The 13,026-nt window shown below is 49.3% G+C and overlaps 2 protein-coding genes and 2 gene segments (V, D, J or C); all 4 read left to right on the top strand.

The window, feature by feature from the left end:
* LOC104671035 overlaps window positions 1-13,026 on the top strand; it is a 724,295-nt gene that overhangs the window by 682,823 nt on the left and 28,446 nt on the right.
* LOC104672491 (immunoglobulin lambda-1 light chain-like) overlaps window positions 1-13,026 on the top strand; it is a 605,026-nt gene that overhangs the window by 580,000 nt on the left and 12,000 nt on the right. The gene's annotated exons all lie outside the window — the stretch shown is intronic.
* Window positions 1-13,026, top strand: part of LOC104674970 (immunoglobulin lambda-1 light chain-like) — a 651,096-nt gene that overhangs the window by 631,432 nt on the left and 6,638 nt on the right. The gene's annotated exons all lie outside the window — the stretch shown is intronic.
* Window positions 1-13,026, top strand: part of LOC104674967 — a 611,567-nt gene that overhangs the window by 597,506 nt on the left and 1,035 nt on the right. Inside the window, 1 exon segment of the V gene segment in view lies at window positions 5,810-6,244. Coding sequence covers window positions 6,067-6,244 — 178 coding nt within the window.

Below are 13,026 nucleotides of genomic sequence, written 5' to 3'. Positions count from 1 at the left end.
GCCTTTCTATCCTGCTACACAGCAAACACTTCTTTCAGCATCCAAGCTGCACCTGACCCTGATCACACACTGGGGATACTGAGGCACAGCACCTGTGCCCTATGCCAAGAGCTCACAGCCAAGGCCAGAACGCACAGCATCTGCTGGATCTTTCAACACTCTGTGTGCACATGACAAGGGTGACGTTTCTTCTGGGAACCACCACTCACAGGCAATGGCAGGTCCCTGCACATCTGTAAGCCCCATGGTGTCACCTGTAGAGTGGGGTCACTAGGGCCACTGCATTGGCTCGAAAGGTACTCTCTAGAGGTGGAACTAGAACTATATCTATCATCTGGACTCTGCAACAACTATGTAAGGACAGGACACCCCTGGAGTGCTAGATTACCCACATCACTCCTGAGCCAGGATCCAACAGCGGAAGAACCTGAGGATAATTCCACAGTGGCCATGTGACTCCCTGGCCACCTATGGGCAGGACAAGGAATGACCGACCACATGGACAGGACATCAGATTCTCTGCAAAATGCACACAGAAATCCCCTCAGAGCTCTGCATGGCCAGACCAGCTCAGGAGTGAGGCCAAGACACAGCCTGCAGTAAAGATTTCAGCCCACACTATGAGACCAGCAGGAGAAGGAGAATTCTGTAGGCTGAGGGTGGGTATGCAGGGTCCACCCCTCCCCTCTCTGTGTCCCTTGAGGCTGAGCACTTCTCTGGAAACCATAAAGCTCCTGGAGTCCCCTATATGTGCTAAGCAACTGCCAAATAATCTGATTAATTACCTGGAAATTTCCCCTCACCATACCTGAGTACACAGGACTCCTGCTCCCAAATTACTAATTTGTTAAAATGGCACAATAGGCCTAAATAGCCTGAATCCGGGACCCCTTTCAGGTTTGCCGCTGTCCTCTCAGGTCCTCACACACACCAGACTCTCCACAGCGGCCTGACTCCGCGATTCCCCGCACAGATCCCGGGACTCGTTTTCCTCTATCAGTCCTGACAGCAGTTCCAAAGACACTTCCCCATTAAGGTGTCCCCAGGCTCTTAATATAATACGACCTGCCTGTTATTTTCTGCCTAAATCTTTTTAATTATCCCCATAGCATTTACAACTGTAGGAATCTTTGCCTATGGGTCAGAGTGACTTCAGGGGTCTTATTGCTCGGCCCAGACAGAAGATGTTTCCAGTTGTGAAAAATTACTTCAGGGACAATAAGGACAGAGATTCCCCTCTCTGGACACCAGTAGTTGATGTGCCTAGAGTACTCCTCGTACCAGGCAGGGGAGAGAGTCCTCAACGGAGGAAGTTCTAAGTGTCACCTAGATTTGGGGCCTCGGGGCCTGTATCAGGGGTAGGTGATGTCACAGTGAGTTGATGCTCTACAGCCCCTTCCCTAGGAGGCGGCAGAGGGAGGAGCTGGGGGTCATCTGAGGTGTGAGTGAGTCCAACCCTGAGGGTCTTCCCAAGCTGCAGGTCCCTGGGTGTAGAGGGAAGAGGTTCTGGTCAGACAGGCCTGGTGTTGAATCCTGGTCCATTTATTCATTTGGTCAAGAAATACTCATGGAGGGCCCACTATGTGCCAGGTGCCAAGTCAGGTGACTGGGGACACAGTGTTGAGTGGGACAGTTGGCCCCTTCACTGCTGGAGGTATGATATTCTCAAGCCGGGACTCAGGGCTCTACGATTGTATGTCAGATATACAGCCTCTATGTGCATGTCTCCAGAGACTGGTTTCCTGGAGTTCCAAGTGACAGCCATCATTCGCCTTGAATGCGAAAGTTAAAAGAGCATCCAAAAACATAGTGACGCAGATCAATAATATTTAATGCAATATTTTCAAAAATCGAAATTAATGCCCAAAAAACCCACAATGCACAAAATTTGACGATCTGACTCACTCGCCTCAGTGGTTTCCCTCTTGGTCCTACCCACAGTCCCACAGGTGAGTGAGTGACCACGCGAATGCAAACCCAGAGTCAGGCTCCTGCACCCCCTTCTGCCCGGTCACCAGAGCCCTCCCCTGGGTCTCCACCTTCCTCTTCTGAAGAGCTCCAGTCGGTTAGTGCTCAGGTTTCTACTCCTGGTCTCTTCTGCCCCCTACTGGACTCTCCCCTTCTAGCTGCACTCCAGGCAGCTGGTGGAGGTTAAAGAACAGAAACGTCCCCAAACTCCACCCTCCAGTTCCAGGCTGGCTCCACCCCTTGTCCAACAAGTCTGGTCCTCCCAGGTCTCTAGTTGCTATTGGTAAGTCCCGAGGCACAGTCTTTACACCAAGTCGCTGTGTGCCTCAGACAAGAAACTCTCCCTCTCTGAGCCTCTGTTTCCACATCAGTAGAAGGAGCTAGAAGGCCTCCCTGCCGGGTTGGCAAGTCTACTCTGTGACATCTACAAAGGGAGCAGGGATCACTCCCACTTCCTGGAGGAGAGCTGGGGTGGAGGCTGTAACCCAGGATCACCAGAGGAGCTGGGGTCTTTGGGGTTCCTGAGGATTTCTCAGAGGGGAATCAGGAGCTGCAGAGCCACCTTCTACCTCTAGGGACTCAGAGATCCAGAACCTTTGTCACTTCCCCAGCCAATACTTTGTCATCCTGTGCCTCAGACTCTCCCAGATCCCAACAATGAGAAGCTCAAGATGAGACAAGAAAGACCAGCCAGCTTGAATTTGGGGATGGTGGGGAGTGGGGAGCTGGGAATCCCTGTACCTGGAAGAGAGGAGTCTGCAGTGTTTACAGGTAGAGTTTCTGCGACGTGGGGGCTGCAGACTGGGCAGGGGACTGACCAGCAGGAGGCCAAGGTGGGGGACACCCTCAGACATGGAGTAGAAGCAACTGGATGGGGTACACCCCGCTGCTTTGGGAAAGAAGGGCCAGGGCAGGACCCAGAGGGCTCTGCAGAGGCACAACAGACCCTGAGCAGGGGGCCCACCAAGCAGGACAGCTGGACTTGGCCTCCTCTGTCCAAGCCTGGATCCAGCCCTTCCACATGTCAGTCCAGGAGGGCAGGGGGCAGGCCTGGGTGGCCAGAGCTGCAGCTGTACCTGCTGGGGAGGCCTAGTCCAGTCCTCTAGGGTCCCCAGCCAGACTCGGATTTCCGACTGCAACCACCATGGGAGGATGTGGTCTGCGGTGGTGACGTCTGCCCAGAGGCCACAGCAGGTGCAGGGGTGGGGGTAGGGGCAGCAGCTGGGGATGCTACATTTAGGGACAGCCCTTTTTATCCCCAAGACCTGGGACTTTCCCTGGTAGGAGCCACAGCTTCTGGGTCCTGAGCAGGGCGTGAGTGTCATACCCACAGAGGGCCTGGGAGGGAGCAGCTTCAGCCTAGACCCTCAGGGCAGACCCTTCCCCAGCCCCCGTAACACAAAGAGCCCAAGATCAGAGGCAGGAACAGGCCAAGCTCCCCAGGGGAGAAGAAGGTGTGCTGGACCAGGGGTTTCCTAGGGCCCTCCCTTGTGCCCTGAATGATGTCTATTAGGGCACCTACACAACGTTACAGATCAGTGCCTTGCCTATCTCCAAGGACAGGGATGTGTGGTGATTATTTGTATAATCCAGCCCCCAGCACCTGGGCCTCAAAAGTTGCCCAAGCAATACGTATAAAGATCCAGCCTGGAAATCTTTGAAAACTGATTCGATGAGTCGAACCATTAAGTCATGATCACCATCCTCAACTTCATCTCTTTCTTCCTCCTCCTCCTCATTATCATCACCTTCAAGAACTGTGAAGGGTCTGAGACTTCATCCTATTTGCAGACTAAAATGTAAGCCTGCCACAGTCTCATGGATGCTGGCAGAAGATACAAGATTCCTGGGTCAGAGACAATGGACAATCTGTCTTTCACAGCAATAGCAGTTGCCAAGGTATCAGCATTGTCTTGCACCAGTTCAACAAGGTGATGCAAAGAAGGCCAGGTGACATCTGCGTGCCAGAGCTCAGGGATCTTAAACATTTTATACTTTATAGTAAGCATATCTGCCTTTTGCTCCAAAGAGAGGCACTCTCTGTACCTTCCAAGGTTGTTTACTCTACAAATATCCTTGAAAAGATAATCCACAAGAAAGGCAATCAGTGCCTTTGCCTGAGAAACATGCAGAAATGCAGAGATCCATAGTAGACCACTGTCTCCCAACAACCATCAACTTTATCAATGAAATGAAGTCTCGGGCTATTTATCTGTTACCACAGCCCTCAAAAATGTCTGGCTTGATTGTCACCAAATGTATCAGGGAAGTTAAGGAGTATCTGACTCAAAATATGAACCAAGCAATTCTCAAAGGGGCCTTCCAGGAAATTCACTTTAGGAAGTCCTACGAGGCTCCTCTGAGAGTTGCTAAAACAAAACATTGACAGTCCTAGAGGGCTGCAGATCCGAACTTGAGCAGATATTTTTAAAGATTTTGTGGCAGAAAAAGTAACTGGAAAGCAAGAGGGCAGACCCTCACTGCAGTTCTGTAAGGTGACAGAGCAGGGGCCTTTCTCGCCAGAGTATGGGGTCCTGAAGATCTCCTTAAACATTTTTGTACTAGGTTCTCAGGTGCAATAGAAAAGATGGGAGCAGTGAATGGGGGGTAAAGGAGTGCAAATGACACAAGGGGCCACATGAAGCAAAAGAGGTTTATTCAACCAGATTTAGTCCATGTTTAATTGAGCAACTCCTTTGTGATGAGCTCTGGGTTTTCCCATGCACCAAGCAGTGTGTTACCACCTAGACCCGGAGAGCCATGTCATCATCAGGAAAGCACGCCCTAGTGTCATGCAAGGACCAGGCCTCAGATTCCGACTCCAGCCCTACCGCCTGTTGGCCCTATGACATTAAAAAAGTAGGGAATCAGCCTGAGCAGCATTTCCTCATCTTCAAATGTAGGGGACAGTAGATAATCTTAGCTGCCAGGATTAGTGCTTGTAAAGCACCAGGGCTAAAGAGCATTGCTATTATTATTGTATTATGCATCATATTCCCATATCATAGTCAAAAAGGAACCCAACTCAAAGCAACTGCCAGCCCTCTCCTCCTCCACCACTGCTGAATGGAGCCAGATACGAGTATTCTAGGTGGACAGATGAATAGAAATACAGGGGATGAGCCCCTTCCTAGATCCTAGTACAGCTTGCTCCCTACTCAAGGAATGACATTTGGCCCTGCATTCATCTTCTCTGGACGGTAATTTTCTCACCTGTAAAATAGACACTTGCCTCAATGACATCCCACACGTTGTTCTGAATTCCAAAGTAAGAGAAGAACAAAAAGAGAACCAGGATTTGTTCAACACCCACTGAGTGCTTAGCAAACACATGGTTTCTTTAACCCTCATAACCTTCATGCTGCAGAGGAACTCTCCCCATTTTACAGATAAGGAAACAGAGGCCCAGAGGTAACCTAGGTCTGGATAGACTCCACATTTATGATTTCACAACTCTTCCTTGCCTGAAGGATACAGAATCACTCCCTGCAGGGCTCTTGCCTGACTCAAGAAAGGGCCACAGGGTAGCCGGCCGGGCTTAACCCAGCCAAGAAAGGGCTGGTCCCAACTGGCTGGAGTGCAGTGTGCAGTCACGCAGCCTGGAGGCCTGATCAGAAAAGAAGCCACAGCTCCAGCCCAGCCCCAACACCCTGAGCTCAAGCCCTTGGGGACTCCTGATGGGCAGCTCTTTAGGCCCTAGGGAGATGCTCCAGAGACCCAGGCTGCCCTTTGGGAAACGGGGAAGGGAAGTGAGTCAGGTGCACACCACCCAGGGCCCCAGGGGCGGGGCAGGGCCAGGCAGGCAGCTGTGGTGGGAGGCAGTTGAGCCCTGGATTGTGACCGCATCAGGGCAGTTGGTAGATGCCCCTCTGGGAGAGATTCCCAGGGGTAACAGCCATGGACGAAGGGCCTGGGCTAGGGACAGGGACCAGAGCCAGTCCAGGGAGAGGACAGAGCCAATGGACTGGGGCGCACTGTAACAGCCCTGCTGGCGAGAGGGACCTGGGCAAGGCCCTCCAGGGAGCCCATGCTGCAAGTCAGGTCAGAGGTGCCCCTGACCCTGAGGGCCAATGAGACCCAAGACAGGCCAAGTGGGTCATGCAACCCCTGAGGAGCTGGGCCCTGGTCCCACGCAGTGCTGGCCCCTGCTGCTGCTGGGTCTGCCCGTGGTCGCCCATGGGCTGCTGCGCCCAATGGCTGCACCGCAGAGCAGGGACCCAGACCCTGGAGCCTCAGTTGGAAGCAGCCGATCCAGCCTGCGGAGCCTGTGGGGCAGGTAAGGAGCGAGAGATTCCAGGGGATGTGGGGGTCCTGCATCAGAGCTGGGAAAGGTGACCAAGGGGAGATGAACCAGAGGAGTGAGGAGGAAGATTAACTCCTAAGAGGGGCCTGGGCAGACACTGGCTTTAACTAATGGGTTGATATTTGGTCCGTCACAGATTTGTTTGAATTATTGTTTTTAATATCATATTAAGATATTATTTTGCTTGATTTCTAGGTTTTCTGACCCCACTTAAATTTTGCACTAGGGTCAGTGCTTCAATCACCTAGCCCTAGTCCTCTGGGTAGGGCAGGAACAGAGGCAGAGACAGGACGTCCACAGGGGGTGATGGTCACTGTCCCCACAGGGTGCCCAGGCCTGTTCCTCTTCCTCCTCCTCCTCCTCCTCTCTGCCCATGTGCCTCCTGCCCTGTGAGGGCAGGGGGCCACTCCCTGGAGAAGGCAGCAAGGGCTTGGCTTGGTCTCCCCCAAAGCCATTCATTCACCAACTTGCACATAAATGCTTGCTGGGACCAGGCTCAGGGACACAGGGAAGATGGGCTGAACCGAGGGGAGCTGTCCAGTCATCGGAACAGACCCATGGCCCATGTTTGGAGCAATAAAGGGAGAGGAGAGCTCCCTCTGGGATGATGCCCAGGCTGGTCTCACAGATCAAGGGGCACTGGCTGGTGATGGGTGCCCCCAAAAGACAGAGCAGCGTCAGAGGAGAGGAGAGCACAGGATGAAGCTGGGAGCTCCTGGGTGACTGGGAAGGGGAGGCAGGAAGACCATAGGATCCGTGCCCCATCCCCAGAGTCCAGGATGAGTCCTTGGATGGATTTAGATAGGAGACTGATTATCAGAGTCGGATTTGTGTTTTTGGAAAAATTAGCACTGGATAGGAGGCTGATACAAGGACTGATTAGAGGAGGGAGGAGAGGGGGTGATGGCCAGGTCCAGGGCAGGTGGGGAGCCTGGAGGAAGCCATGCCCTCGGGGTGGGGAGGATATGCAGATCCAGAGCGCCCAGTTTCCTATGAAATGGGAGCATGAAGCTGAAGTGAGGGATGAGCAGAGGGGAGCAGACACTCTCGGGGACTGTCTATGGGCGTTGAAAATGTATAACCATTTTAGTAATAGGCAGCGAGTCAAAAAACAAAGTGTATTTATCTAAATTGGGCAATTCCACTTCTAGGAATTTATCCTAAGGGTGTGGGGGGGAGGGGAATAATCAAAGCTGTAACCAAATGTTTATAACAAGGGTGTGTTCGCTCAGCATTATGAATGATGGGAGAAAACTGGAAATAACCCAAATATCTGAAAGGGTGTGAGAAAACACAATTGTGTTTGGGGGTTGTTGTTGTTTTGAAACGGAGTCCTGCTCTGTTGCCTAGGCCGGAGTACAGTGGCATGGCCACAGCTCACTGCAGCCTCAACATCAGGGTTCAAATGATCCTCCAGCCTCAGCCTCCTGAGTAGCTAGGACTACAGCTGCAGGCCACTATGCCTGGCGAATTTTTATTAGGATTATTATTATTTCAGAGACAGAGCCTCACTATGTTGCTCAGGCCTGTCTCAAATTCCTAGGCTCAAGCAATCCTTCCACCTCAACTTCCCCTGTGCTGGAATTACAGGTGTGAGCCACTGCACCTGGCCCAACTGTGTTTTTAAAGTATATATGCATTTTCAAAAACCTGTCCGAAAATATAGAAAAATGTCAATGGTGTGTCTGGTTGGCTAGTGAGATTTCCCCTAATTTTAATTGTGGCTTTATAATTTTCTGGTTTTGTGATGTTCACAAAAAGAGACATTTCTTCTAATACAATTTTTAATACAAGAGTAATGTACTCATGTACATTACTCTTTTTGCAATGAGTACATTACAAAATGTAATCACTTTTGTACATTACTCTTTTTCCTTGCCAAAAAAAAAAAAAAAAAAGATTAAGCAGAGAATTCTATATAGTAAAAACAGTGCTTCTTCTTACCATCTCCTACCTCTTCCCGAGATAGCCACTGTCAGGTTGGTCAATATGCTTCCAGAACTTTTCCTGTGTTGTATGTGTCCCGGAAAATACACACACACACACACACACAGTTGGTGTTGGGATTTATTTTGCAAAAATAGAGCCATATTCTACATATTACCAACTTTTAATCTATTATTGACACTTTCTGTATCAGTCCATATGGATTAACCACATCCATTGCTTATAAACTTTTCTTTATAAGCAAAGTTTAGATGAGCCAAGATTTATTTCCACTAAAAAATCTAAATGACAAATGATGCTGCAGTGGAAATCCATGTGTCCGTGTGTGCAAAGTTCACTTATATATCTCCCCAGGATAGATGCCTAAAAGTGGAATTGCTGGATCAGAGAGAATGTACTTTTGAAATGTTATAGGTGGTGCTTCCAAAAGTCTGTGTCCACTCACTCTGGTGAGTGGTAGTGCCTTCTCTCCTACATTCTTGCCAATAATGCAAAATTGAATGTGTTTATTGTTTTATTGTGTATTTTATTGCTGGTGAAATTTATTTTTTACATTTTTATTTATTGGTTTTATTTCCTCTGTGGTCACTATGTTGCCTGCTTTTCCATTCAGATGTTTTCATCTTTTTATATATCTATAATATATTGGGATATATTTGGGATTTTAGCCACTTGTTTAATATATGTATTGTAAATAATTTTCCCTGGTCTGTTTTACGGGTCTTTTGTTTATGGGGTCTCCCACCATAAAAATATTGTAAATTTTTATGTGTCGAACTGGTTTAACCTTTTCTTTATGGTTTCTGTGACCTTTGCCATGTGTAGGAAGTTGTCTTTATTTCAATATTATAAAGTCATTTTTCTATCTTATTGTGGTACTTTTGGTGTATTGGTGTTTTATTGGTTTTTTTTTTCTTTACTTCACCTGGAGTTTATTTTTGTGGATGTAGGAATAAAACCTTATCTCCCAAATAGGAAAGCCAGTCATCACACCTTTGTTGAATATAAATGAAACTTTACTCAACTACTACATTACTGATTTATTACATTCTTTCTATGGTTCTCTTGGTTTATTGATCTATTCCCGCACCCAACCTGTTTTGGTTATTTTAGCTTTATAGTACGTTCGGTATCTGGTAGGGAAAGGACCTGTCATTGTTACTTTTTCTCAAAATAGTCATGTCTAGGCCGGGCGCGGTGGCTCAAGCCTGTAATCCCAGCACTTTGGGAGGCCGAGACGGGCGGATCACGAGGTCAGGAGATCGAGACCATCCTGGTCTACACGGTGAAACCCCGTCTCTACTAAAAAATACAAAAAACTAGCCGGGCGAGGTTGCGGCGCCTGTAGTCCCAGCTACTGGGGAGGCTGAGGCAGGAGAATGGCGTAAACCCGGGAGGCGGAGCTTGCAGTGAGCCGAGATTGCGCCACTGCACTCCAGCCTGGGCGACAGAGCGAGACCCCGTCTCAAAAAAAAAAAAAAAAAAAAAAAAAAAGTCATGTCTATTACCCGTCATTCTTAAGAGTCAGACTGCAGAATCGGTTTCCTAATTTTCAAAAATCATTCTTTTGGTGTTATGTTTGTAATATCACAGAATATGGGATTAATTTGAGAACTGCTATATTTATAATGCTCAGTGATGTTTTTGTCCAGAGACATGACGTACTCTCCATTCACTCAGAGAAGTGGTTTAATATTTTATTCATGCAAATCTTGCACATTTTGCTTTTTATTCATAAAGCGTTTGTAAATATAATTTTATTGAAGTTACAATTTTTTTCCCAATTTAATATCCTAAATGATTACTGTTTCTATAGCAAGGAACCCTGTTAACCTCTGTATGTTACTCTTGTATCCAGCCACTTTAACTCTTGTATTAATTCCAGCAGTTCTTCAGCTGATTCTCTGTGTGTGTGTGTGTGTGTTTAGTCAACTATCACACCATTTGCCAAAAACAATTTTCTCTCTTTTTCCCTAATATTTATACATCCTCCTCTCCCCCCTTTATGTCATTTCATTGGCTAGAATCTATGGAATATGTTGAATAATAAAAGTGAGAATAGACAACCTTGCCTTGTTTCTGACTCTTCAAATGTTTTGCCTTTAAATATGAAGGTTGCAGTAAATTTGGGGAGATATTCTTCATTAAGCAAGTTTTCTTCAGTAACTTAATAAAATGCGAAATGTTTGCTTTCTTTATATGAGAAACAAGTGTTGAATTTATATTACTATTATATGAAATTGTTTCAAAAATCTTCTGCACACGTCTTAAATACAAATGTATTAAATACAAGCTGCTGCTGAGATGAAAATTGTTGGCCCCGTCACAATGGCTATCTTGCAATGTAAATAAATTCCCTTGGGAAATAAAATCAGATTTGGAAAAGTCTGAGGATTCTTGCCATCATGAACTCTTAGTGTGTGACCTGGGTGTTTTTCTTTTTCTCCGGGGGATGTTAATGGTATCTTGTGTCATGCTAGGATGCCTAGGACAGAGCGCAATACAATGAGGGGAAGGCATTCTGTGATGTCCCCGGATGCCTCTGGCTTGAAGAGTAACTTGCTGAAGTGAGGACTCTGTGGAGGAGCAACGTTACATGGAAATAAGTTTAGTTGGGATCTATTGAGTTGGAGGTGTCTACAGGGCATCCAAGCAGACGTAAGTTGAGGAGGCAGAATATATGTGAATCTGGAGCCAAAAAGAGAGGTAAGGGCTGGAAATAGGGATCTAAGACCCCTGGACAGTTGTGAGTGTGCACAATGAGGGTCAGATGCAGAGAAAATTAGGAGAATACAGAGAGCAGAACCCAGGATGGGGATCTGGGAATCAGCAGTTTGGCATGGGCCTGAGAGAAAAGGAAGCCAAGGAGGAGGAAAGGGGGCAGTCTCAGACACCAAGGAGGGGAGAGTGACTAGAAAGAAGAACTTCTTGCAGAGACCGAAGGGGACTGGGGAAGAACTACAGACTGAACTGGGACAAAGGACTGTTGGCCTTAACCAGAGAGATTTGAGGGAGAGATGAGGCTGAGAGCCAAGCGACCCTGCCATGTCCCAGCATAAAAACAGTACCTGACACAGATGGATGCTTGGGAGCTGTTGTTGGATGAATGAGTAGACAGATGCATGGATGGATGGATGATAGATGAATGGACAAACAGATGAATAGATGAACAGCTGGATGGACAATTGGATGGATGGGTAGATGGAAAGAATGATCTGAGAGATCAGAAAAAGCTTCATGCACAAAGTGGGACTGAACTGCGTCTCCATGGGTAGAAAGCAGAGGACTCTCCACTTGAGTAAGGAATGACTCAGTGCTCTCAATCTAGGGAGAAAGCCAGCCAGGCTTGACTGGGGACACTTATGTGGGGGACTCAGAGGCCCTTTAAATGAGGCCAGACGAGGTTGCACGGGTCGAAGCCAACTCAGCACTCCTCTGCCACACTGCACAGGAGGGGATGTGTCACTCAGGGAGTTGCTGGGACCTATTGGTCCCAGTGCTGTCATCAGCACTGACAGCCTCAGAGAGGAAGGACACACACTGGGGTGACTCCAAGGCTGTGGGTGGCACTTGCCTTGGACAGGGGACAGGCATGGGGAAATCTCTGGGGGACTGGCCAGCCCCCTGCTTCATGCCTAGGTCCCAGCCCCGCCTCCTGCAACCCTGTGCCCGTCATGCCCAGCAGGCTCCTACTCTAGCCCAGCCCCTAGGGAGCAGAGCCCAGGTGCTGGCCCCAGAGGTTTTGGTCTGAGCCTCAGTCACTGTGTTACATCTTCGGTGGTGGGACCCAGCTCACCGTCCTAGGTAAGTGGCTCTCAACCTTTCCCAGACTGTCTCACCCCGCTGCTGTCCCTGGAAAATCTGTTTTCTCTCTCTGGGGCTTCCTCCCATCTGTCCTCCAAGCCTTAAGCACTGACCCCTACCTTTCTCCATGGGGCCTGGAGGAGGCGTGTTAGTTTTGGGGTAACCGGCAGGAAGGGCCCTCACAGTGGGAACAGCCGCCTTCAGGTTCCAACAGCTGGATGCAGCCTGGTCCTGGGGCCTGAGCTGGGATTGGGCAGGGTCAGGGCTCCTCCTCTCTTCCAGGGCAGATGTCTGAGTGAGGGACAGAGGCTGGCTCTGATGAACGGCCCTGTAGTGGCCTTAGGGACATTGCCCAGTGACCCCTGGGGTCAAGGCCAGAGGCTGCTGGGGTGGGCCTGGGGGCTGCTGAGTCTCATAGTCTAGGGGAGAAGCCCCAAGAACAGCTGAGGGTCTACGCTGAGGACTCGATGCCCATCCAGTCTGGGAGGGCCACATGGGGGCCTGGTGACACAGAAGTCACCCGAAGGGGAGACGAGTGGAGGGCACAGGGAGGGCTCTGGGTCTAGGCTGCAGCTCTGTGGCCTGTGCTGGGTCATGAGGACATGGGGACACAGAAGGACGGGTGAGACTGGGGGAGGTGCCAGAATTCAACCCTCCCAGGACAGTCACCAGAAAGGAGAGGGTGTCTTATGGCAGAGATGTGTCTGTCCCTGGAGCCCCGTCACCTCTGGGGCTCGGTGTTTCTCTGTTCACGGATCGGACTCCTGCTTGCCTCAAAGGGCATGTTAGATTCAGATGACCACAGGGCAGCAAATGAGGGGTGCAGAGAACTCCATGGCTACCACATGAAGTTTGGGGTCATCAGAGGCTGCTGGGGTGGACCAGGGGGCTGCTGAGTCTCATAGTCTAGGGGGGCAACCACAAGACCAGCTGAGGTGAAGGGTTCTGTAGTCGGGCTCGTGGACACAGGAGACATCTCAAAGCCTCAGAGGAGCCCCAAGGCT

The sequence above is a fragment of the Rhinopithecus roxellana genome, chromosome 13, assembly GCF_007565055.1.
Source record: "Rhinopithecus roxellana isolate Shanxi Qingling chromosome 13, ASM756505v1, whole genome shotgun sequence".
Classification (NCBI taxonomy): Eukaryota; Metazoa; Chordata; class Mammalia; order Primates; family Cercopithecidae; genus Rhinopithecus; species Rhinopithecus roxellana.
The sequence above is the reverse complement of the archived record's forward strand: the minus strand, read 5'-3'. Positions and strand labels throughout refer to the sequence as shown.